The 26,916-nt window shown below is 42.6% G+C and overlaps 1 protein-coding gene across 1 annotated transcript in view; it reads right to left on the bottom strand.

Moving 5' to 3' along the window:
• Window positions 1-3,271: 3,271 nt before the first annotated feature.
• cry2 (cryptochrome circadian regulator 2) overlaps window positions 3,272-26,916 on the bottom strand; it is a 31,685-nt gene continuing 8,040 nt past the window's right edge. Inside the window, exons 3-13 of the mRNA XM_080737351.1 lie at window positions 24,274-24,416; window positions 18,454-18,638; window positions 17,645-17,733; window positions 16,890-17,030; window positions 15,996-16,121; window positions 14,887-15,072; window positions 13,250-13,401; window positions 10,157-10,359; window positions 9,671-9,751; window positions 6,116-6,744; window positions 3,272-5,486 (exon numbers count right to left, since the gene is read on the bottom strand). Coding sequence (XP_080593477.1) covers window positions 6,125-6,744; window positions 9,671-9,751; window positions 10,157-10,359; window positions 13,250-13,401; window positions 14,887-15,072; window positions 15,996-16,121; window positions 16,890-17,030; window positions 17,645-17,733; window positions 18,454-18,638; window positions 24,274-24,416 — 1,926 coding nt within the window. The 3' untranslated portion in view covers window positions 3,272-5,486; window positions 6,116-6,124. The remainder of the gene's footprint in view (window positions 5,487-6,115; window positions 6,745-9,670; window positions 9,752-10,156; window positions 10,360-13,249; window positions 13,402-14,886; window positions 15,073-15,995; window positions 16,122-16,889; window positions 17,031-17,644; window positions 17,734-18,453; window positions 18,639-24,273; window positions 24,417-26,916) is intronic.

Below are 26,916 nucleotides of genomic sequence, written 5' to 3' on the forward strand. Positions count from 1 at the left end.
TCACTGTCCACTGTGTCCAGGGTGGCTTTGCTACATGATGGAGCCTTAATTAGCCTATCATTAACACCTGGACATCTGTTGATGTTACTGTTGATGTTTCCCTCAGGAAAGCCTGGTGAGGCGAGGTTAATGTTTCCCAGAAAAAGGTCACATAATTCAGTGATAAAGCAGATGATAAAGGAGAGTGGAGACACATCATAGTTAGGTAGACAGAATGGAGAGGAAAAAAGAGGGGGACAAAACTACCGGTATATGAAAAACAATTTCACTCACCTGTTGTTTAAAATGTGTACAAATAACGAGTCGCAAGTCTCGCAACTTGTAACCACTCCTTAAAACTGCGTCTACCCGCTGCAACGGGTCTCGTCTGAGTTCCCAGAAGTTATTTTTAGTTCAGAGTGACCCACCGAGACCCACCACCAATGAGTCAAGACGGCGTCAAAAAATGAACCGGGGCGAATTTGGGCGTCCGAAGCCTGGCTCCTGTGATAGGCTACATTCGGGGGCAGACGTCCATTCAGAAACACCCCACTGAGAAACATGGCCATTCAGAAATACCCCCACTGAGGTTAGGGTTAGGGTTTAGGTGACACCTCCATTTAGAATAAGTCAATCTTCTGACTGAATGACAATATTTCTGAATTCCACAGCCTACTACAAGCTACAATATCAACTATCAAATATTAAAATGAAAAAGCACCACCATAAACCCAATTATTGTTTTCCATCACAACTTTAATGAAAATACACTTTTGTACAATAATGTACAAAACAAATAAAGCCCATATGTAGCCCACAGCACTCAGGGAGACTTTGGTCAAGCAGCCGGGCATCACACTGTCATCAGTTGGAATGTACAGCAAAACACAAGCACGTTATGAGTTCATGGTAACTATAACTAACTGGGATGTTAACTGTATGAGCAGGAGAAGTGTAATATGAAGTGGACATGAAGACACTCTGTCCTGATTAAGTCTCTGGACACTATTTGGTTTCACATGTATTCTGGTACTGCCATTTGGAGGCCACACATTAAATTAGCCTATAGGCCTACCAGTTATCTTGAAAGTAGCCTATTAGACATTTGGTAAATATTAGGCTACCATCATTATTAGCCTACCACTTTTATATCAAGTCACCCTTTAGGGGTGTGTATGTGAGTGGGGGTGTTCTTCGCATTCATTTAAACTACAAGTCAGTCAGCTTATGCAAGTTCTTTAGAATTCCATTCATAAACTGGGTTTGAACATTTGTAATTAACGTTTTTCATTCAATGTTGTAGTTCAAAATGCACACAAATCATAAAAGGTAGGGTTAATCAAAAGCAGAGTGAAAGATCTCTTTTCATTATTAATGCAGGTTTATGCACTTGATAAACCAAGCATTTACCAATTTACCCGCCATAGACACATAACATTAACAAATTAGGCAATTTCACAAAAAGTTATTTGGCTGATGTACTGTAGCATGCAAATGTACTTTAGTAATTTAGTGAAAGGCATTCTATCATCTACATCCAGAAAGAAAGTTCTGGTCAGAGAAGGTTTATTGACTTAAAAGTCACAGAGCTGGTGTTTTGAGTCCTTTGTATGTGGGCTCTTTCAGTGTCAAAAGGGCAGAAATCCATTTTCGTAAAATTAAAAAGCTTTCAGTCTGAACTAATTACTAGTTACTGACAACACTCACTGTCCCAATAGTTTTGGCCCGGTCACAAATTACTGAAAGTAATAATTTAGCATCAGCAGCTATGACATCATCTGTCATTAATAATAGGCCTAATAGTGCAAAGTGCTAGTAGTAGTGCTAGATCAGTGTTTCTCAACCTTTTTTCTGCATGGGCACACTTTTCATGTCCCAATAATCCATGGGCACACGAACATACGGGGGTGTAAATATCGTCACTGTCGGGAAGAAACCTTGTATCTCCAAGTTTCAAATTTGTACATTTCTTCGTAAAGTAAAGCCCTGCTTCATCATACAAGGCTGTCGCACAACAGTAGTGAAAACAGCAGATCTACAAGCACACAGTGTGCTTGTAGATCGGCTGTTTTCACTAGTTTAAATCATTTTTAAAATGATAAATACAATACTGGCTTTCAAGCAGTTTCAAGGGGCACACTTGACCCTTCTCAGGGGCACACCAAAGGTCCCCAGGCACAGTGGTTGAGAAACACTGTGCTAGATAATGCTTCTGTAATGAGTTAATGAACCAAGTGTGACAGAGAAGTATCGCTCAAGTGAATGTTAATGAAATGCATGTAGAATCAATCCCTCTCAGATTATGGGAAACGTCTGCCTCACAACTACAACGCTTTGGTAATCCAACTGAGCTTTGTGGAAATCCTCTCCGATAGACAAGATTGTCAATTAGACAGGAAAGAGAGACAGTTTATGGTTATATATATATATATATAACATATAATATATACACAAGTTGACATAGTAAGTGCAATTAAACATAGACACACACAGGAGAGAATGAGTTTAACACATTAGCGTTTCCTCTACATTCATTCCTCTGAAGAGTAGCGTTATCCACTGTCAAAAGAAAACATGTCTTTATCATCCTTCTTTGTGGAGAGAATAGCATTAATTGCCAAAATATATAATACGAATATTATTATATAAGCATCCAAACAACAGTTCCACAATCCGGAACGTCATGGCAACAATCTGGAGCTATACAGTAAAGTGCCTCACCAAAATGGCAAAACTTGAATGCTTGAATTATGCTACAGTTATAGTGTATAGAGACACTAGCAATGGCAATGTAGTTTCAGTTTGTGAATTGTTGTGCCACTGTATTTGTGCATGTCTCTGTGTGCGTACTGTATATGATGCTCCTAAATCAGAAATTGATTTAGTGGTGCATGTACTGTAGGTGAATACAAATATAAATTTAAAATCAAGTAACAGTCATCTGTCACTAATTTATACAATATAGCATCTCTGCCGCAGGCCAAAATATCTGCAATATTTTCCAAAACAATCAAATTATAGTCATTTACATATTAACACCATATACAGGGCTTCAGTATATATCGTCATTGTCAGGCAGAAACCTTGTATCTCCAAGTTTCAAATGTGTACGTTTTTTGGTAAAGCAAAGCTCTGCTTCATCATACTGTACAAGACCGTCGCACAAAACTAGTGAAAACAGCAGATCTACAAGCACACAAAGCCTCGCGATGCGAGGCGTTGTGTGCTTGTAGATCGTCTGTTTTCACTAGTTTAGCAAATCTTTTAGATGATAAATACGAAACGAACGGTTTTGGACATACAAGGTTTCCATCCGACAATGCAAACATTAGTAAATACATCAGGGTCACAACAAGGTGAGAAGCCTCTGATTCTCTTTGAGCTAAAACGTCTTTTTATAGTTTATATGGGGAGGACTTGATCTGGTAGAAAGATTCTGGAAAGGCAAGCATCACCCATGACTTCAATTCACTTCCATCATTCAACACACTAGGATCTTTATGTCCCCGTTTCGGTTAAATGAATGTTCCCTGACACCTCATCCGCACTGCACGCAAGCGACGTCCCGCGAAATACTGTCCGCATATGGAGTGTCGGTCACTGCGTTGCGACATAGCCTGAACCAATCAAATAAATACATAATAATATAAAGTGTTTGGGGGGCGGGACATGGCCATGTACCTCTATGGACGTCGCCGCGAAACGTCGCCGCGAAACCTCGCTCAAATAGAGACTCCGCTCGTCGCTCGCGTCGCATCGCGGGCAGTGCGAATGAGCTGTAAGGTGTTCAGACTACAAATTGCAACCAAATAATTTATATAACTTTTGTACATACTTCCATTACCTTTTTCTGACTAGCCAAAGGCCAAGGACCAAAACTAAGTGAATTTAGGAGTACTGGCCCCCAGGTGCTTTGTGCATTTATACAGGGTGAGGATATACTGTACATTGCTGCACACATGGTTATCATTAATTATCAATTAATGAGCTGACATAATTCCAATTTAAAACTCCCATTTTCCTGTGGAAAACACATTGCTCATGCCATCAAGTGTGCGGTACATACATAAATATACATATTCACATGTGTCAGAGGTGGAAAGCAACTAGTTATAATTGCTTTAGTTACTGTACTAGAAGTACACTAGCATATTGTGCAAGTAGATTTTTATATTTAAGTAACAAAGTTAAAACCAATTTGTAATGGATGCAATGTTTATAACATAACCTTTTGTTTTAGAATACTGTATTTGAGCTATAACGAGAGTGCTTGTGCAGTGTTCTTCTATGATCAACACCAATTAACCTTGAATGTTTTCTTGATATAGGTTGCCCTTCGGTCAACCGAAAAGGGCAAGAGAACCAGAGGCAGGCCCAAAACCACTTGGAGAAGAATAGCCAAAGAGTGAACTGGGGAGAAGCTGAGAGTAAGGCCATGGGCCATGCTGGACTGTACTACTGCTCCTGGTGAAGAGATTCAGTAAGTAAAGTATGTTTCCGGATATCTTGGTAACTAAGCCCTAATTTTATTTCAGTAATTATTATTAGAAAACATACAGTAGTAGAGACAAGAGAGAATAGAACATATGGTAGTTATAGCTAAATACGGTCATACAGAACGTATACCTGCCATGACTGATAGAAACTATATTAAATTGTTTGCAAGAACAATCCCACAAGAGGTAACCAATTCATTTTTGTGGCCAAGACTTGGCAAACTGCACAAAGAATTGTATCTGATCGTGCCAGGATACTTATTTGGGCATTAGGGTGTTTTTTAAGTAAGTAGTAACTCTTTTACTTACATACTGTCCAAAAGTGAATTTTCATACCACGCAGTAGTACTGTGTATTGGCCATTTGCATAAAGCATTTCAGCGCTCTTTCCACCTCTGGTTCAAGGGTGTGTGTTTTAGTGATCGACATTAGAAAAAAATACCTTTCCTGCCCATTACATCCAATTCAGGGGCCTTCAACGTTTTCAGGTCAAGGACCCCTTAGTTGAGAGAGAGATGAAGCAGGGACCCCCACAACCTGTTCATAGATTCCATATAGTTTCATTGTTTGACTGACAGCACAATCATCAGTGTATTTTGGATTCATGTCAATTTGTGTTTTCAGATATTTAACCACTTGAACTGTCAATACTTCATAAACTTGACCTTTCACTCCGTTCTTAGTCTGCTCTTTTTCCCCTCTACACCAAACCTCCAACCGCCAAAAAACGCGCTGCGAGGCGTTGTGAGCTTGTAGATCGGCTATTTTTGGCTAAAGCTCTCAGAATATGAACGCTAGGGTTCAAGTGAAAAAGGAGGAAAAAATCACCCAAAGATTTTTGAGGACCCCCTGTAGTAACTCTGGGGACCCCCTAGGGGTCCCGGACCCCCTGTTGAAGACCCCTGATCTAATTATATCAGTGTAATGTCCCAAACAATGGGAACAGAGGAATATGAGGATTGTCAGTCCAGTGGGAGGTTTTCTCTGTCTTCTGTTGGCCTCCAACTGTTCCTGAAACACAAACAATGAGGAGTTTTAGCCAGGGTACAGGGTATGCACACAAATAATCTGACCTTAACTTTAATTTAAGCAACGGTCATTGTTACTTGAATTATCTCTATCAGGTTATGGTCAGACGCCCTTTCATAGAAAGCCTGTAAACGTGATTAAAAGGACACGTTTGGAACATATATGTTATGATATAAAAAGGTAGGGCAAGTGATTTTCTTTGGTTAAAAGAATTGTTAAGTAGCTCTTCATTCTGATAATACTCGTTGCTATAGAGTATTTGTTCAGTAACAGGTGTCTCTCCAGCTCTTTATTAAACAGAAAATGCATTTTCATTTGTATCCAATCAGGAAGGAGAAAACCCTACCTTAAGTTTAAATTATAGTCCATCTCATCTCTATCACTTGCTGACCAAAAATAACTACGCTAAAAACGCCTGGCAAATCAACTCTCTCAGCAAAAGACACCGTTAGGTTATAACAGTTCCAGATTAAACCAGAATATAACCTTCCCCCCAGTGTCTTCTGCGCGCACACACACACACACACACACACACACACACACACACACACACACACACACACACACACACACACACACACACACACACACACACACACACACACACACACCTTATTGTATCATTGCTGATTCTTCATCCTCTCCTCTGTGATCCCTTCTTCCATCCGCTCATCCTCTCCCAGTTCCTCGTCCATCTCCTCTCTGCTTCCCTCTCCTTCCCTGGTCGCCGTCACGTAGCTCTGTCTGCCCCGCTGCCGCTGGGTGCGTCTCAGTTTGCGGTACTGGCCTCTCCTCCTCTGACCGAGGCCGGGCGTCTGTGCTGAAGTGGTGGGTGATGATGCTGGGTGAGGGGAGAGTCCCGAGGTTTGACTGAGTTCTGGTGGACTAGCAGCTGGGTTGGTCAGTGGAAAAGAGAAAGGAGACGAGGTGGTGGGCTGATTTATGGCCAGGTTTGACACTTGGATTTGGATTGCTGTGTGGTCATCGGATGTAGTGGATGCAGGAGGGACCGTGCGCGAGGCCGTGCTTTGACATGAGGGGGCTGAGGGTGTCTGGGTTGAGTCATTCATTGTGACCACAACGTCCTCTAGGTCTGGATGTGACGTTGTGGCCGAGGAGACCGCATCTGGTGTGAGACGCAGGCCAGGGGCCGTAGAGGATGCTGTGCATACTGTGGAGGAGTCAGGAGCTGTGGAGCAGCCTGCCGCTTCACTGTCAACTGGCCCTCTGACAGGGGAGTCTGGAAAACACACACATACAATGCCACGTTGTTCAGATATTTCAGCATCATCCTTTATAAGACAGTGGTTCTCAACCTGTGGGTCGGTCCCCAAATTATTTTGGGGGGTCCCCAGATGATTAACTTAACTCATTGGCCGCCATTTTAACATTGACTGTTTGGCTCCCCTGCCATTTTGTTTAATGAAAAAATTGATATATTTTTTTTATATTGACATTTTTCCTAAATTCTGTATTCTGTATTTTGTGTCATACAGGACCTGAATTGAAACAGGACCACCTCTAGTCTCACCAAAAAATAAAACAAATAAATAAAAAGCTTTTTTTTCTATAGTTGCAGCCATCTCAAAATAGCCATTTTTGACCAAAATCCAGCTATAATTGAAACAACTGGAAATATTGACCTTTTTGTGATCGATCGCTTTTCAAGTGGATAACTCACTTGATATTTGTCTTTATGGCTTCAGGCATTATCAGATAAGTGTACGAATGTAATTATGTAATAGGATTTCTTTTTTTTTTAATTTTCTGTTTAGAAAAATGCAGAGAAACATATTTTTATTGGCTATGTCTGACCATACACTCAGCAATTTCACATATATACTACTGTATATTGCAGTATTTATGTGAGCATTTATGTGAGCCCCCACTTGGGGGCGCTTTCTCTCTGTCTCTATGTGTCTGTTTTCGGTCTCGGATGGGTTTTGATCTGTACAGGTGCACACACACAAATAGACATCAAAGGGGGCATGAGTCTTTTTTCTAACATGTCCTAGAATGTGAAAATAGCAGATCTACAAGCTCTACAAGCTCAACACATCGCTCTGTGACACATTGAGAGCTTGTAGATCTGCTATTTTCACATTCTAGGACATGTTAGAAAAATGTCTCCCCCTGCCCCTAAAAAAATCCTCTGCACTGCCCTGCTAAACAGCTCCTCTGCGTCTTTGCTCGTTAGTAATCAACACTAGTTGATCTCTTGCTTTTTTGGAGGAGCGTGGTGGGGGGAGCGTGGGAGTTTTGGTGGTGGTCCACGACCACCACCCTTGAGAAGTGTTGGCTGGAGACCAGGCAGGGTAGTGAGAGGACGGACCCCCTTTCAGGGACCACTTCACTTGTCTCTGAATCAACTGGATCGCGTCGTGTGAACTTTATGTAATCGGGCAGTTTTATTGATTGATTTTGTAAGAGTTGATTATCGTGTTCCCACTGCTCTGCTGAGCGAAGCGTTGAGCCCGCGGACCCCCCAGGGACCCCCTTTTGCAAAGGACCGCCTGTTGACAATGGCCTGCTTGGCTGCTTGTGGACCATTACAAAACAATATATTATAGCCTGGATATATGGATTATACAGTAACCTGTGGATACTAATCAACCATCATCATTCTCAGGTATGTTTTAGAAGCATTTATATGGCGAATTGGCGATAATTTTTTTGTGTCTTGAGAGAGAGAGAGAGAGAGAGAGACAGATCTCTGAATCAGAGACTCTGATAGCACTATTTCTTTATGGGACTGTGTGCTGATTAGGACAGGGGGACCACTGAAACAGACAGTGGTCGTGGACCACCAGCCAGCTAAGAGATGTGCACACACACACACACACACACACACACACACACACACACACAGCTGTTTTTTTTTTTCGGCTGCCAGCCTTTTGAGCTCAAATGCGTCTTTTGCCAATTAACTGTGGTTGGGGAGATTTATACATTTGTATTGCAATTTGTACATTATTACAGTCTTTTTTTCAAACACACTTACTTTGATGTGTGATATTTTAGGTTCCCTTTAAGATAAAAGGCTCAGAATTTGTCACGAGCAGGGGGAGAATGTAATTAAACATTACATTATATAAAAGCTAATTCTCGGGACTATCGGGCCTGGCGGGGAGCGACATTGGGATTTTCTCGGGACTATCGGGGGAGGCGGGGAATGAGTTAATGTGCAACATACATTGTTTTCTCACTCAGCAGTAAACAAACCACATACAGTTTGAGTGTATAGAGGGTATCTGCACGTTTCTAAAGTGACAATTTAAGGACTTTTTAATATCTCTAAAATGACAAATTAAACATTGGCCAAATTGTCAAATATTAGAGGCAGAAATTGTGAAAATAGACGATCTACATGCTCACAACGCCTCGCAACACAATAGAACCGTGTTATACAAAATGTAATTCCTCGACTCTTAGTGTTCGTCAGGGTAGGGGGGTCCGCAGTTAAAATATGATTATTTTGGGGGTCACGGCCTGAAAAGGTTGAGAACCACTGCTTTAAGAGGCTGCATCACAGACAGTTACATGTACAAAGACGTCCATCAAACATGTCAGGCAAAAAATAGACATACTGTATTCTAATCCTCAAAAATAATCAACTGAAACACAGTCAGTCCGTTGTGTCGCTTTCTACAAGTGCTACACACTACTACATTTTAAACGGAATCTAAATCCTGATGCATACTTAGCTGCGTGCCGGTGTTGGTACACCGAATATAGCTAGCACTTGGTGGATTTTCGGTGAGCCACATTGAACCATGTATAAATCAGGTAGTAGGGATGTCCCGATACCGATACCAGAATCGGTACTCGCCCCGACACCGGCCTATTTTGCTCTACTCGTACTCGTCCGATATTGCTCACGGCAGCGCCAGATACCATGTTGGTAACAACATATCAAAAGTCCTAAGACACAGTTTTGTGTGTGTTAGTTCAACCAATTAACAGTGTTTTCACCTTCTCTCACTCTAGCCATGACAACATAATTATTTAAAGCATTTTATTCCGGAGCGCCACGCACTATTTAAGCACTTGTACAGAAACGTACAGTATCGGTATTCAGTATCGGCAAGTACTCAAATTAAGTACTCGTACTTGGTCAGCAAAAAAGTGGTATCGGGACATCCCTATCAAGTAGTATGAAAACCTACCAGGACCACTGTCGGTCTGGGATTCATCAGTCATGGGTGGCTCCGCCTCCTCTTGAATAGTTGGCACCGAAGCAAGAAGACCTGACACAGCACGCGCACACGCGCACACACACACACACACACACACACACACACACACACACACACACACACAGAGAGACAGTCATTCTGCGCTCTAGTTCCTCTAGGAAATGGTTTAATGTATGCATTCTACAGTACAAGCTGACAACGCAGGGAATATAAGGACTGTGGTCAATGATTGGGTCGAGGTCTTAAAGACGGCCTACACAATAAAGTTTTTGTTTTAATAAAAACAATTCTGTCTCAGTTCAAAACTGGTAAAATTATGTAATGCAATTAATGTGTTTGTTTTTTTACCTACATTTTTTATTTTAGGGTACACAGGTTTTTTTTTTTGGTTTATATGAAAACGATAGTGTTATAGGGAATACAGGGTTTGTTTCATTATGACAGTTGTCTACTTACTCAGTCCTCTGTAGTGTGACAGTTGCTGGTAGACTTGTTTCATTCTCTCTATGTTAAGCCTGCTCCCCTCGGCATGGTTGATCATGGGTTTGGGGTAGTCCACTCCCACCACGCAGTTGGCAGCCTTCTGGACAGATGGTGGGGCGTTCCAGGGCTCATAGATGTACCGGTTTGGGTAGTCCTTTAGAATGGGGATGTAACGCCTGGGGAAAAAAGCGTTTACATGTTTTACATGATTCTTTTATTCGCTGGTTTGGATTACTGCATTTGAAGAACAGGAACAGGTTAGAGCAGGGGTCTTCAACAGGGGGTCCGGGACCCCTAGGGGGTCCTCAGAGTTACTACAGGGGGTCCTCCAAATCTTTGTGTTTTAGAAACCTTTTTTTCTCCTTTTTTATATTAACCACTTGAACCATTATAGCATCCATATTCAGAGAACCTTTGCCAAAAATAGCAAATCTACAAGCTCACAACGCCTCGCAGTAGATCGGCTATTTTTGGCAAAGAGCTTTGGTAGAGGGGAAAAAGAGCGGACTAAGTACAGAGTGAAAGGTCAAGTTTATTAAGTGTTGACGGTTCAAGTGGTTAAATATCTGAACACACAAATTGACATGAATCCAAAATACGCTGGAATCTATGAACAGCTTCTCTCTCTCAACTAAGGGGTCCTTGGCCTGAAAACGTTGAAGACCCCTGGGGTAGAGGGTATTGTCAGAATGAGCAGTACAATTGTGAGCACATATCAGAACGACCTCTTTCAACTTCATAAAGTCAGAGTCACAAAGAAAGCCCAGTCTATTCTTGCTGATGCTAGTCACCTCCTGTTCGGTGAGTTCAGGTTACTTCTATTGGGTCACGGATACCATGAGCCAAGATGATGCCAAAATAATGCGTCCTTGTTGTACTTGCTATTGGCCTTTTTCTCCACTCCCTGATTTCCGTCTGCATGTTAGGTTAAAGGTGCAATATTCAACTGCCAACAACTGGAGAACGGAGGGTCGCCTGACTCACTTTCTTTTCCGATCGAGGGATCGATCGTACTGGAGATAAATATCATGTGACAACTTTTACAGGTCAGGAAAAACAATCACCGGTACAATGGGCTTTTGGGATTTATTGTTGCTGGCAGTGTATAAGTAACATTCCCTGCCAAAGACGTATATTTACATTTTATAATATAACCCAGCTGTTGATCCTGCTTTTCGGCCACTAGATGGGGGTGTTCACTTAACTACAGTATACTGTAAGTCAGTGGTTCTCAAACTTCAGCACCCCCTTTTCCTGATTACTGAATCCAAGTACCCCCTTTAATCGACAACAACATTTTGACAAGAAAATGCTGACCTCAAAAGTCCAGTTTTTATGTCAATATGTCTATTCAATAATAGTCAATTTCGTACTTAATTTGGGAAGAGCAAGTTCATGTACATTTGTCAATGTTTTATCATTAAACATTAGTAAAATAAATGTTTCCATTTTCCATTGTCTCTCAAGTACCCCCTGCAGTACCTCTGCGTACCCCTAGAGACACACTGCAGTAAACCCTGCTGTAAGTCACCAGTGTGTTCTCTGCTCCCCAGGGTGCTAGGAGCTGTAGTGCAGGATCTCCCAAACTTTTTTGTCTCAGGGCACCCCATAAATATTTTTTTTAATCCGAGGCACCCCTACATTATAATTTCCACTCCCAGCACCTTATATTTATAGCATATCGTCGTTGTCGGGTGGAAATCCATGTATGTCCAAAACCGTTCGTTTTGTATTTATCATCTATAAAATGTACTAAACTAGTGAAAACAGCAGATCTACAAGCACACAACCCCTCGCATCGCGAGGCGTTGTGCTTGTAGATCGGCTGTTTTCACTAGTTTTGTTTGACAGTCTTGTATGATGAAGCAGAGCTTTGCTTTACCAAAAGACGTACACATTTGAAACATGGAGATACAAGGTTTCTGCCCGACAGTGACGATATTTTAGTGATTATGTTGCGAGGAAAACATTGAGATAATAGCCATTTTAGTTAGAACTGACCGAAAATATGTTTGTACATCAAGTTTAAAATGATACTAAATATTTTTTTAAGTGTCCAAATAAGTTCCAAATGTATCAAGTTATCTCACGGCACCCCAGGGTGCCCGGTCATCCACTTTGAAAACCCCTGCTGTAGTGGATCATATGACAGCCCAGACATCAACTGATCTGCAGTCTAGAAAGCCCCAGAAGTAACTTGACAACAATACTTGACAAAACATTCCAATGTGATGATGTCACATGCCATGGCTAAAGCCAAGAAGAATCCCAAGACTGAAATTTATTTTCAGGCCATGTCCCAATATGTGATTTTTGAAACATGGCGTGTGAAGCGCACACCAATATTTGGGGTGTTGTGTTTCCCTGAAGTTCTGCCTTCACTGAATGTGCGTGTGCAGTGTGTGCCAATCCATGCTTCATTTTATAGAAGTATCTGCTGAAGTTCTGTTGTATTCTATGCTAGTCTGGCCAATTCAAATACTCATATCTTGAAATTATAACTGCTTTTTAGTTTGCAGCGTTTTGAAGATTTTGTCATTCACGCCGTGGCTATCGCTATACCTCCCCCTTATTTATTTTGTATTGTTTTATGGATCTGCATAGCCTGGATCCAGCCTGTTCGCTCCGTTCCACATTTTGTATTGTCTCTACGCATCACGACAATACAAAATGTGGAACGGAGCGAACAGGCTGGATCCAGGCTAGGATCTGCACTGATCTCAGAAATATCCCCTATGGAATCCTCAAGACTGAAATCAGTCCCCAGGACTGAGAACTTTAACCCCTGCACATGTGCTCTGTGTGATTATAACTGGGGTTGATTTTTTTCCCCTCCCAACTGCAAGAGGGCCATGCAGAGTATAAAGGCATCATGCTTAAGTCATGCTGGAAGAGCAATGCAAATCACATAGCAAAAAAACATCCCTCCACTTCGTCATAACCTCTGTGCTGCATTATTCTTCAATAACATTGATTATCCCATAATAAACAGTAAATAAATCTGATCGTGTGAAGCTATATAAAATGGGAAACACGTATAATAAAGCCGCCACAAGATCTCTCTACCTGATGAAGTCTCCTGAGGGGTCTGTGCGCCTCCCAAAGCCAACGGGACAGTAGCAGTGGAAGAACTGTTGGAAGAAGGCACTGCAAGACAGCCACATCCAGCTCCCAGCGTTCACACTCCAATCTGCATCCAGCAGCAACTCCTCAAACACCTGGATTAAACACACACAGTCAGATTATAATGGAGGAACTACAGGACATGGTCAAAGCATTCAAGGACTTGCACACAAAAAAAACTAAACTAAACTAAACAAAAAACAGACTATAGCAGGGGTCTTCAACGTTTTCAGACCAAGGACTAGGGCTGTCACAATTATTACGTAATCGTCTAATCGTGATTATTTGACATTATCGCAATTATTTTGTCATAATTGTCATAATCGTGAATGTTGAAAAATGTCCGAAATAGTGGAAATAGCAGATCTACAAGCTCACAACGCGTCGCGTTGTGAGCTTGTAGATCGGCTATTTCCACTATCAAAGTTATTTTTTAAGTACAGTATTTTCTGGACTATAAGGCGCACCTGACTATAAGGCGCACTGTCAATGAATGGTCTATTTTCAAACTGTTTTCATATATAAGGCACACCTGACTATAAGGCGCACATAATAGACGCTACCGTTGCGTTATGCATCAAACAGATGGAGCTGTGCTAAAGGGAATGTCAATGTCAATGAATGATCCATATATAAGGCGCACTGGACTATAAGGCGCACTGTAGTTTTTTGAGAAAATTAAAGGCTTTTAAGTGCGCCTTATAGTCCGGAAAATACGGTAGTAAGTTGTCAAATATGTCAGTAATTTCTTTGTATATTTAGGTTATGTGTCATATCTACCATGTACAACTTCAAAGCCTAAAAGCCAAACAAAAATGTAATTATCAACGACAAAAACACAATTAAATCGTTAATCGCCAATTATTTGAGTGACAATTAATCGTCATGTAAAATGTCATATCGTGACAGCCCTACCAAGGACCCCTTAGCTAAGAGAGAGATGAAGCAGGGACCCCCTCTACATATTGTATAACATTGTGTTGCAAACTTCCATAGATGTCATAGATACATAGACTTGCACTGTCGTCAGTCTATGTTAGATTTGTGTTAATGTGTTTTTTCAGACATTAAACCACTTAAATCGTTTTATTAACCTCTATGCTAAACCTATTTGCCAAAAATAGCCGATCTACAAGCTCTCAACGTCTAGCAGCGCGAGGCGTTGAGAGCTTGTAGATCTGCTATTTTTGTCTAAAGTTCTCCTCAGAATAGGGATGCGGTGGGGCGCCCGCTGGCCTACTGGTCCAGGCACATACCACATAGGCTATGATGCCTGCTGGCGTCGCCGGTTCGATTCCCGGTCCGGACGACCTTTGCCACGTGTCACTCCCCATCTCTCTCCCCATTTCCTGTCAGTCTACTATCCTATCAAATAAAGGCATAAAAGCCCCAAAAACAAATCCTAAAAATAAAAAATAAAAAATAAAATCAAAGAAGAAAAAAAAAGAATGGGGATGCGAGGGTTCAAGTTGTTAATTTAAAATAATTATCCTATCACAAAGATTTGGCGGACCCCCTGTAGTAACTCTGGGGACCCCCTGTTGAAGACCCCTGGACTATAGCCTTCATCTCATCCCCACCTTCATGCCACTCTCCCAGCTGATCCACAGGTCCCCCCTGGTGAGGAAGCAGGCCACAGCGTGTCGCGCCAGGTGGTGGATCCAGCCCTCCTGGCGCAACTGTGTCATGATGGCGTCTATCCAGGGGAACCCGGTTCGTCCCTCTGCCCACTTAGCAAACGCCTCAGGGTTCTGGTCCCACGGAATCTGAAGGGAAACATTAGATGAATTATAGCTTATTATAACAAGATTTTAGAGCTGTGACGACATTATTGTCAACATCTACCATCCTCATCAGGGGCTTCAAGCACCACAGGTGTTGGGCTGGGCAATTTATCGATATTGTGATATGAGATGTTTATGGATAACTTTGGGGATTTTGGATATCATAAAGCGTTGTCTTTTCCTGGCTTTAAAGGCTGCATTAAAGTAAACATAATAAATGTTCTGAAACGTACCCACTTATTAGATCATAAGGAATTACGGTAGTAATGATTACTTATCCAAAATCTCACTGTAAAGATTTTGTGAAAGCACCAGTAGACAACCTCACAATAACATCACAATATTGATAGAGGCGTTTGGTCAACAATATTGTGATATGTGATTTTGTCTATATTATGGCATGTGATGTGGTATGGCATTGGCATGTCATATGGCATGGCATTGTATTTGTTTGGTTACTAAAAGTATCTGGATCTCAGAAACCATAAGAGCTACAGCATGACACGACAAGCAGGCTGGAGCAATATCTTCCATATCTTCCAAACGTATGACTGGTAGATTATGGCACATATTATATCAAGCCCTTAAATGTCTGAAATCATTTGTTTATTGTGGTTTGACACCGCTGATTGGCGCCTGCAGCTACTGTATATTTATTATTATTATTTATTTGGTTTTGATTTATATGAAGAGCAAAGAAAGCAATCATAGAGACAGGGAATGTGTCACAGGTCTTCAAATGAATCCAAACCCAGGACATTATGTGATATAACCCATCAAGTGCCTTGGGCTATCCACCACAACAATTCTTATCATGAAAGTACTAATATAATCAACAGGAGCAATTATGGGATTAGGCAAGTGTAAAAGTTATTTTACTCTATCAGAGCAGTGATGTCACGCACCTGGACACAGATGGGGTTTCCTTCCATCCGATCAAAGTTTGGATTGTTGGTGGCGGCCGTGTAGAAGAACTCCCTCCATAACAACTGACCAAATAAGGACAGCGGCGGACTGCAGCGCTTACGAAGCTAGCGGGGAGGGAGAAGACAGACAGAACCAGAAAGGATGAAAGAAGGAGAAAGTTTAATTGTGTTAAAACAAGACAATTGCTAGACAAGACATACATGTTTCCTTAACTCATTCGCTGCATTTTAAAAATCCTTTTGAAGTGCCAGGATGCCCCAAGTCTCCAAAGACTTCCATGTAATTCAGAGTGCACGGATCATGCACGCCCATGCATAGATCAAGCACCACGTGTGTGCACGCCGTTCACAGCTTTCAAACAAAAAAATCCGCTTGGAAATCCATTCAGGCATTCATGAGATAGCAGCCATTATGTTGAAACTCGGTCGTGGCGGTACAGGAATAAAGGGCTTTGCACAGAGACGTGTTTTTTTTTTGCACGGAAAAAAATTACGATTTAATTTTTTTAAAGAAAACAATGATTCTCTATGACCTCATGCACACCGTCTCCGAATTTGCCATGCGGCAGGTGGCTGCGGCTGTGCGTTTTTTCCCCGATCGAACCCAGTTCAATTCGTGCGTCTTGTCGCATGCGGTAAAAACTCATTGACTCCTTTTATGACTCCTTTTGGGATCCGCAGAGTGGATTCCGCACAGCCTTGCACACCAAATCCAATGTTTTTTATCATGCAGCAAACGGAAAAAAAAACTCAACGGGCCTGTGTGCAAAGCCCTTAACTCGGGAAACTCGGCAGGCGGCAGACAATGAGTAAACTAGCATGCAAAGTCATCTGCATTGTGTGTCTGTGTGTGCGTGCGTGTGTGTGTGTTACCTTCATATACAGCTCTCTGAGGTTATAGTAGAACACCCTACAGGACAGGCAGCCAAAGCGAAGGTAAGGGCTGAGACCTGTAGGACTGGCAAACAGGGAACACGAGTTGATCCGTGGGTGCTCCAGGTTAGCCACCCACACCTACACAGAAAGACAGGATACAGATGATGACATAGCAGAATGTCAGTGAGCTTATACAGTAGCTTTAACAGTAGTATACCTGAAAGTCAAGATTTATACCCATTTAGGCCTAGAATTATTGACTGCTTTAACTATTGAAAAATAGCAGATATACAAGCTCACAGCACGGCACCGAGTGCCGCGCTGCGAGCTTGCATATCTGCTATTTTTGGAAAAAGTCGTGAAAAATGTGTGCAAATTTTTTAAATTTTTTTATTTTTAAAGCCAACGTTTGTAACTTCAATTTTGCTCTTGGGTGTCCCTTGAACGAAATATTTTAAAATGGGGGTCCGTGGCCAAATACAAGTCCTTCTGGGGGTCCATTGACATGAAAACGTTTGAGAACCACTGATTTAGAGGAAGGATTTAGAAGTCGGGTCAAAGATATTCAAAGACTTGCACACATTTTCACGATTTTTCAAAAATAGCAGATCTACAAGCTTGCAGCGTGGCACTCGGTGTTGCGCTTTGAGCTTGTATATCTGCTATTTTTCAAAAGTTAAAGCATAAAATAAGGGTTAAGTGGTTAAAATGTAACGCGACTCTGTCTTTGAGGTTTACAGTGGTTTCTTTACCTTTCTGTCCAGGTGTTTGTTTAGTCTGTCCAAGGCTTCAGACTCGCCTCCTTTCCACACAGCAGGAGGCAAACCCTCCATCTTGAACCCTAGTAAGAAAGATTGATAATTTAAACTAAATAGTAATAGAGCAGGGATCTCCATATATGGACATAAAAGGGATTCTGTTAGGGAACTCCATATATGGCCATAAAAGGGATTGTATCCCAGATGATGCCCTGTTAGGAGAACCACATAACAGAATCCATATATGGCCAAGACAGATGGCGCGAGGTCGCTTTTCGCCGTTAGGCGTCTTACTGGTCAATTATCATAGTCAGGTTTGGCGCTGATCTGTAAAGCAGTTTGCTAAATTATCTCCAGGCTCACAGACACACACACACACACACACACGCACACACACACACACACAGGGGGTTGGCACTAACGGTTGCCTGACTGCCTGTGGCAAGTAAATAAAACGTTTGCTTTCAGGTTGCCCGATGGGCCAGTGCGTTTGAATGGGGAAGCAACAGTCTTCATTACATATTATTGGTTATTCATGAAAGAACAAATGATGCTTACATTGTACAAGTAGCAGTTGCGCTCATTAAGACTTTCAAGTGACTGTCGCCACTCGGCAGTTATCGATTGGATTTTAACATTTGATTTACTTTTCGCATGACCTCTGGGCAAGCAGAACATGACCTGTACTTGCCCGACGGGCAAGTGCCTCTGAGACATTCGTGTCAACCCCACACACAGACCCTCTGATATGGCTGGTCCCTTGCAGAGCCATGCCATAAACATGCAGACGTTTGCTCTCTCACCTAGCTCTTCCAGGGATGGTACACTGTAGTGGTGGTCATGGTTCTCAGCTATATGAGTTCTACATCTGTCCATCTGTTGCTGGCTGATGGTAGGCAAAGGTCTCCTGGGCAGCTCCAGTCTGTTCACAATGGCCTGGAAACGCTTGAATGTTAACGGGGGGCTGTTGTTGTTCATCTCTATGATCCTGTAAGAACAGACACGGATAGAGATGTACTGTCGGTACAGGTATGTGAGCACATCACATTCTTCCATATTATAGGAGACAGCTCTGGTCTGGTGGTAGTATTTTGACTGGAAGTGATTCAACATCAGTGGTGTTATTGTTTTGTAATAGAAATGAAATGAAATAGAAATTAACTGGAATATAAATATTAGGGGCTATTGTCATTTATTTGTGTGGTAGTTAATTTAGCTTCCCATTGGATATTGCATTAATAAAGCTGTCAATTAATCAATCAAGATACAATATGGGCAAAACATTGATTTCAAGTGAGGGTGGCATTGGCAATAACTTTCTATTGCACTTTGCACAACAAGTTTGACACTGTCACTAACAAGTGCTTTAATATTGTTACTATTCTGTGCAAACAATAATCAATAAACAAAGTTTCAGGAATAATGCAATACATTTTCAGCAGGAATGTAGTGTTTTGAGCACCGCTCATGGATATGGGAATTAAGATATTACAGATATTGAATAAGATCTAATCTGAAAACGGTTTACATAAAAAAATTAGTATTCCGACTGAGTGGAATAGGTGAAGCTGATATAAATGTATGTCATCATTGTTTACATGGTGTCGTTTCTTTTTTGCATATTTGAAATACAGTCGAGGTTGCCCAAATAATAAATAGTATTGCAGGTATGAGATGTAATGGACAATATTATTCAATATACACTCAATATATCAGCTCTCTCTCTGTATTTATAGTTTCCATCTTATACAACACACACTATCTGTACGTCGTTGTAGAATCCCTATTGGTTCATTGCAGGAACGGATTGTATCCTATTGGTCACTTTATCGCAGGTGAAGTTCAGCCAGCCGGTTCACAGAGCATGTAAAGTGTACAGCATCACATGTCCATCCCCACGCAGCCCTCCCATCAACACAAACAGCTGAGCCCTCATCTTGCCTCTTGCTCTCTCTGACTCTCTCACATACGCAGCAGCTAAGCTCCTTCCCTCACTCCCACACACACACACACACACATCCCATCACCCACTTAGTGCACATGTCTGGGAGTGTGATCTGCAGTAGCGAGGGGTGACCACTTGATGTCACCGTTGGATGCACTGCAGGAACTCTTGCTTCATTTCTCCAAGAGAAGTCACTTGAGTTCAGTGTCTTGGTAATCGAGCCAAGAACATCTAATAAGCACGTATATTAACATACATACATTGCCGTCTGAATTCAGTGGAAAGAAGCATTATACTCCTTCACAAGGCAGCGCTGGTTTCATATAAGAAACAACACACAAGCAACTCTGCTATCGACTGTCAGCATGTCTAAAATGTGATTAAGAATAGTCCAACAAAAACAAATTTGGCCAAGGACCGCAGGAACGGAGACTAGTTTGGGAAGAGTTCTGTGAGGCGTGCGCCCACTCGCGTGACCGAGACCTGCGTGTCCCGGTCACCTTCCCAGAATTCTTAGGGAGGCCTGCCTAGGCACTCGTCAGCTGCTGCCGTGCCGCTGCCCCACCACAAGTGGTAAATGGTGCATTTATATAGCGCTTTTATCCAAGGCGCTTTACCTAGATTGTGCATTACATTCACCCATTCACACACACATTCATACACCGGTGGCGGAGGAAACCATGCAAGGCACCAACCTACTCACCGGAAGCAATTAGGGCTTCAGAGTCTTGCTCAAGGACTCTTCGACATTAACTCAGGGGGAGCCCGGATTCGAACTGGCAACCCTTCGCGCTCTAATAACGGTTTCTCTACCCCTGAGCTATACCACCCCAGCTCCACCTATAGGTTCTGCGTCAGACCCCGCGGGGGGTCTCGGATCATCTCCCGCAGAGATATGGTTAAGCCCATCATGATGTGCATGGATTACATTTCACCATGTAATCATGGGCCTGCGGGAAATGATCCGAACGCAGAATCCAAGCCAAAACCATGCTCATGCTTAGGCTTAGTCTATCATATATATTCCTAGTCCCTATTCTCTAAGCATGTTTAGTATGTTGATGCTTAGTGTATATTATGTAGCGTATACATTATGCTGTTGCTGCTCGCTGTATGCTGCTGCCATCCTGTTTGCCAATAAAGTATATTCTAACCTAAAGAACGCTTCCTGAACTTCAAAGAGAGGAAAGCAGGTGCCAGGTGGCATAACTTAGGGTGTCCCAGGTTTGATCCCAGCTCGGGGGGCTGTACTGCATGATGTCACTCACACCTCTGCCCTCACTTTCCCCTCTATCTTCATTGTCTTGTCATAATAAAACAAAAATGGCTAAAAAATATGGGATTGGGATAGTATGGTCATGCTGTACCAAACAAATAAAGCTCTGTCATCTACACAAAAGTCTTCTGGTAGCTCATTAAAAAAATAATTAGCTAAAACTTCTTGGCATTCACATTCAGGGGTGCCGCACCAAACTCTTGCACTCTCCAGCAGTGAGTGGATCTTAGCAGGTGTAAAATTAGGCCAATTTATGTCCATCTTTCCACCTCACTGGTTTAGTCAGGTATCCATTTTTATACAATTAGATCTGGTTGTTACTCGTTCTCAGTGACATAACCAACCACCAGTCTAGTAATCCGATACATCGCAGGGTGTGTATTCTTAATGACTTATTCCAGAGACTATTGATTGAGAGACTCCGGTGCACGGACTGAGAGAACACAGTCATGCCAGGTATTGTTCAGGAGAGGTTACCCACCAAACAAGTTTTTGCTTTGGACTTATCAGGTACATTGTTGTCAGGTACATTGTTAATCTCGTTAGACCACTACAGCATCCCAGAACCCTACATAATGATTCTCTGACTTTAGAGGCACATGTCCTCATTTGGCCTTGCACTTTTACACATAATGATGCATTTTATCAGGTTGCACACTGCACACATGTGCATGCCAAGCACCTCATCAGAGGAAGTTCGAATAACAGGAATTGGAGGCACAGCATCAACGTGCATCAACTTGTGGGAGATGCTGACATTGCCATCACTGTTATATGTGTATGCTTGCGGGTGTTATGCACCAAAAATAGCAGATCTACACGCTCACAACATGTCACGCTGTGACACCTTGTGAGCTTGTAGATCTGCTACCAAGTATAACTCAGGCTACTGTGTCCCGAGATGGCCTGTGGTCGGTCAGACCAGGACGCACAGATCTTCAGGGTGTGCCCGCCCGAGTTCCTAAACAACAGGCTGGGATGGAATAATACTAGGCGACGAGTGCCTACTGCGTAACCACCTTCCATGAGGGGTGATTAAACCCTTTCCCACGGCCAACAATCCCTCACAGATGTGCTACATTACAACAATGCCCATAGAAGAACAAGGAGTGCAACTGAGTGAGAGCCTGGATGTATTGAAGAGCTGCTTTGTGTGCTTGGACCAATAACGAGTAGAACCATAACACAATTCAATTCACCCTTTGTCAAGTCCCGCCCGTTGTCCCGCCCCTCTTCACACCGATTGGTTGCCGTGTCTTGGTCGGACACTCGTGGGACACTCCATCCACTACCAGGCATTTTAATTCAGTTGCTTCGTATTGTTATTCTGGGTATTCAATTCTAAACAAGGTTTCAGAAAAATGGAGCTGCTCAGTGGCAGTATAGTCACTCAGCATGTTTTAAGGTGTTTTTATTTCTCCAAAATGTATGTTTTAGCAAATTCAACATAAAAAAAGGCAGAACTAGGGCGGGACAAGGCAGATAGAGCCTGCTGGTTGGTCAGTCAGGGACCAACCAGAATGCTAACAAAGGGTGAATTCAATGGAGCTTTATTGGCATGAGAAAACGTTTGGTTTACATTACCAAAGCAAGTGTCAAAATAACACATGAACCATACTACTGCCTACTGGCTCATACTGTGCCACTATAGAGCACATTGTATGTTTTATCTGACCCACGAGAGGTAAATTAACCATGTGAAAAGGTCATTCATTGTGTGCTATTTCCTCACTTTCATGTTATTATCGAGCCGTGCACCTTAAAGACTTATTTAATCTGGAGTGTTGCACTGTTGCAGGCTTTCTGCTTTGAAGTAATTTCTCCCATTCTCACTATAAAACAGCAAAGTCTGACATCACTGCCGCTAAAGGGCACCATCTCCCTGCGTCACAGTGTAATCTTTTGTATTGGAATTCCCATAGACAAATCTTAGATCACGTAATAAAAAACTGTGTTCCAGGAATAAACAAATCACCTCTGCGATTTTGCTCATATGGATATGACGCTACAACCAATGGTGGAAAAGTAGGATACTAATTTATCCAATGATTATAAGATTATTTTTGAGCGGTGGTCACACCGTCTCCATAGCGTGGCCGTGTGTGTATCCGTGTATGTGTGTCTGTCTGTCTGTATGTAGCCTGAGGTGTATGTAGCCTGAGTACCTCTGTTTGACCAGAGAGGTGCTGTTGAGTCTAGCCTGCCCTGAGCATCAACTGCAATGCCAGTGGTGGCCTGAGTGAGCAAATATGGCTCACACTCTCTCTCTCTCACACACACACACACACACACACACGCACGCACACACACACGCACACACATGTTTTGTTTTGGAGAGAGGAGAAGAACGTGTGTGCGTGTACACACACACACACACACACACACACACACACACACACACACACACACACACACACACACACACACACACACACACACACACACACACACACACACACACACACACACACACACACACACACACACATGCACCACCGCTCACTTCAAACTTGGGTTTGATTTTTTCTCCAAATATAGACGTTACCTGACAAAATCAGGTACAAAATGGTTTGTTTATTTTTGGAAAAAAGTTCTTACTTGACGCGATCTAAGATTTGCCTGGGGGATTCCAATGTGTGACCAGGGGTAGTGGGAGTGGCGTCAGGACGTCAGTGGTTCCCAAACTTTTCAGCTCGAGACCCAAAAGAGAGATTAGACGTTTGCCCGGGACCCTAACTAGTGAAAATAGCAGATCTACAAGTGCACAACACGTCACTTCACGCCACATTCTGAGCTTGTAGATCGGCTATTTTAACTTCATCTTAATTATTATTTTTTATTCGAATTTCTTAAAGATTTGTTTGTTTGATTATTTTAAAATACATGAAATATATACAGTATATACTTTTTTAATGTAGGAAAATAAATTTGGATTTGGCCCACAAATGGGTCCCGACCCACTGTTTGGGAAACAGAGTGTCCCTCTCTGTGATGTTAATGATCTTCCTCGCTCATGCTGATGATCCAGGCCAGTCTCTCTAAATGAGCGTCATACAAAGCTAAACTTAATGGTTGTGTAATGCCAGTAATGCCCGCAATAGTTTTTCTAGATTGATCACGGATGATGGAAATGTTATTTTGAGTTACGCTTTGAGAAAATGTCAGGACCTCATTATTTGGTTGAATACGCTGTTGTCAAGAGGTCATTGCAAATGTGAAAAAAAAGAAAAAGGCCCAATGTTGGTTATTATTTCTGTTTTGGTTTTGGAAGATATGATCCAGACTAAAGCTTAAATTTGATTTCCTGATACGAAATAGATATCAAAGTGATCTCAAAGTGTGTGTGTGTGTGTGTGTGTGCGTGCGTGCGTGCGTGCGACTGTGTGTGTAAATATGCCAAACCTGTCCAGGTTGTAGAGAGTGTGACAGTTCCTGACCATGGTCTCCACTCCGAACTCATTGGCCATCTTAATGATGGCTCCATCCCTCTCCTTCCCATAAGGCTCTGGGTCGTACTCAAACGTTAGCCTGGTCACCTTCCACTCCTGAACAGAACCCAAGACAGAGGAGACAGGAAAAACAACAGAAAAGGAGAGGGGGGAAAAACATTATTAGAGAGGTACAGTAGTAAGAAACATGCATGAGTAGACAGAATATTGAGTCTGCAACCAGCCAAACCACAGCTAAATTCCAAAACAAACTTTCTTCTTCCTCAGCCATTTTCTGTAAAGCTGTGTATTTTGCATGTACAAATTGACAAAAACCTTTTCTAAAATCATATACTAAAGTTGCTGTGTAGAACAAAGGTCACTATTCCATTTGATTACAATTGGTAGAAAACAACATACTGGTTATTACAGATCAGTATTCTGGCTAGTATAGGCCTGGGGCGGTATGGACATTTTGTTACCGCGATTACCGTCTTCCCATTTACCGCCGGTACTGCGGTAATTACCGCACCCCCGTATCTATTAATTAAGGTTCGGCGATAAGCCAAAATATTGCAATCATCTTCCCAAAAGTCGCCTCTCCACAGTGGAGACGAGGCGACACAGCCTGACTGCCCGAGTTATACTTCTCCGTACAGCACAGCGGGTCTGGCTTTCAAAGGAGCAGATCTACAAGCTCACAACACATCGCATCCGCGACGCGTTCTGAGCTTTTAGATCTGCACTGTCGGGTTACCATAGTAACGTAGGCTAGCTACTTGGGCTTTTCAGACACAAACAGCTGTGTGAAAAAACCAGAAGAGGAAGGGTAGTCAGATCGTGTACAGTGATTCTGTAAACTCACGTCACGTCTCAACTCTCAAATCGCAGTGATTGAGTGCTGCTATATACAGGTTTTAGTTACAAGACTTGACAGAAAAGGTTATAAAATCGCCGACGTGCGACGCGGTGGAAAAAGTAAAATAGTTTCATTTTCGGTTTTAGTCCACGCGGCCCGCGCTCCGCCAGTAATCCGTATGAATAAAAAAAGATATGCCACAACACAAGGTATGTATTAACATCCTTGTGTCGAGTGGATAACAGAGAAAGTTTATGCTGCTCCGTCATAGAGTTGTGCTCCGTACTCTCCTGCCCTGTGCACTCTGTGCAGGTCTGTGTCTGAGTGAGTGACGTATGTGGCTTCCAACGTGTGGTACACGGCCCAGAGCAGAGCGGCATGGAGCGCATGCGGTCCTCGCTTCTCCCCCGTTTTAAAACTCGCTTGTTTTCCAATAAAAAATAGACTTTTTTTTTGTCTTTTTACCGCGGTAAGCACAATGACACCGCGGTAGACGTCGGTATACCGCGGTACGGCGGTACGGCGGTACGGCGGTTACCGCCTCCAACCCTAGGCTAGTACACACAGGCCAGGTAATATTTTGAGGGCAGAGAGGGCCTAGGGTTTAGTTCTTAGTGACATTTGCAGGGACAATGCAAGGGTGTCACCACCAAGGAGAATAAAAGGATATCGGTGTCAACTGTCAATACAGTCACCTGCTCAGCTTCTTTCCTAAAGCTATCTGCTGCCATAAAGCCACCCCAGCACACAAAAGTGTTTTAACAGGCAGGGCTCGACGTTGCAAGCATTTTGGTCGCAGATGATCGAAATCTAATCCGTGCGACCTCAAAATATAACTGGCAGCATTTGTGCGAGTGCAAATAATTCTCTTGTGTGATTTTGTGAGCTGACAGCTCGCTCTATGTGTGCGTTCGGAAATGCGCACTCAACGCACTGGTGTGCCATGTTGTCGTTCGTTTATTCGGTGCACTTGGTGCGTTATCGTTCGGAAATCCAGTGCGCGGCGCACTGTGAGTGCGTGCTGAGTGCACGCACTCACCAACCCTACTCAGAAGATGGGGTTTGACGGTGTGGTGTGTCAGTGCAGTGTTTTGATTGTGGTTGCAGTGTCTCGAGCGCTTCTCAGCTGTGAACAATGGAGGAATTGATAACAAAATGCACCATCTGCGGCTCGATAGGTCCTTTGGGGGTTTATTGTTACACAAGCATCAACGTGTGAACTAACAGCAGGTAGGCCAATGTTATGAATTAAATTACCTTTCAATAGCAACGTTATGTTAGCAACTGCTGCTTTTCAGAAAGTTTTCCTTCTGATAAAGCTCACCGCTGCCCCTTAACTGGTCGTTCGTAAATAAGCCACACTGAATGCACTCTACTAGTCACCGCCCACCACTGCACTGAACACACACCCGATGCCTATTTCCGAACGCACCCAAAATGTGAGCACAGGTGTGTGCTTATGCATGCGTGCCTGCCTGCCTGCAGTTCAGGCTTTGTCTCTCTAGGCAGAGACGGGAGGACACATGGCTGTCGGCTGGTATAGAGTAACAATTGGGTATTCAGTGATGTTGTTAGGGTTTCAATGTAGTGAGTCCCAGGGCTATAATCATGCTCATATTCAATGTATGTTGATAACGTATCTTGTGTCGCACCAAAAATAACAATTTACCGCGAGCCGTGGCACCTCTGAGTTTCAGTGCACAACACAGCATTTCGACAAACTATACAGTAGCCTGTAGAGAGAGGCAGGCACTCTGG

The sequence above is a fragment of the Nannobrachium achirus genome (assembly GCF_963921795.1).
Source record: "Nannobrachium achirus genome assembly, chromosome: 11".
In the NCBI taxonomy this organism is placed as follows: Eukaryota; Metazoa; Chordata; class Actinopteri; order Myctophiformes; family Myctophidae; genus Nannobrachium; species Nannobrachium achirus.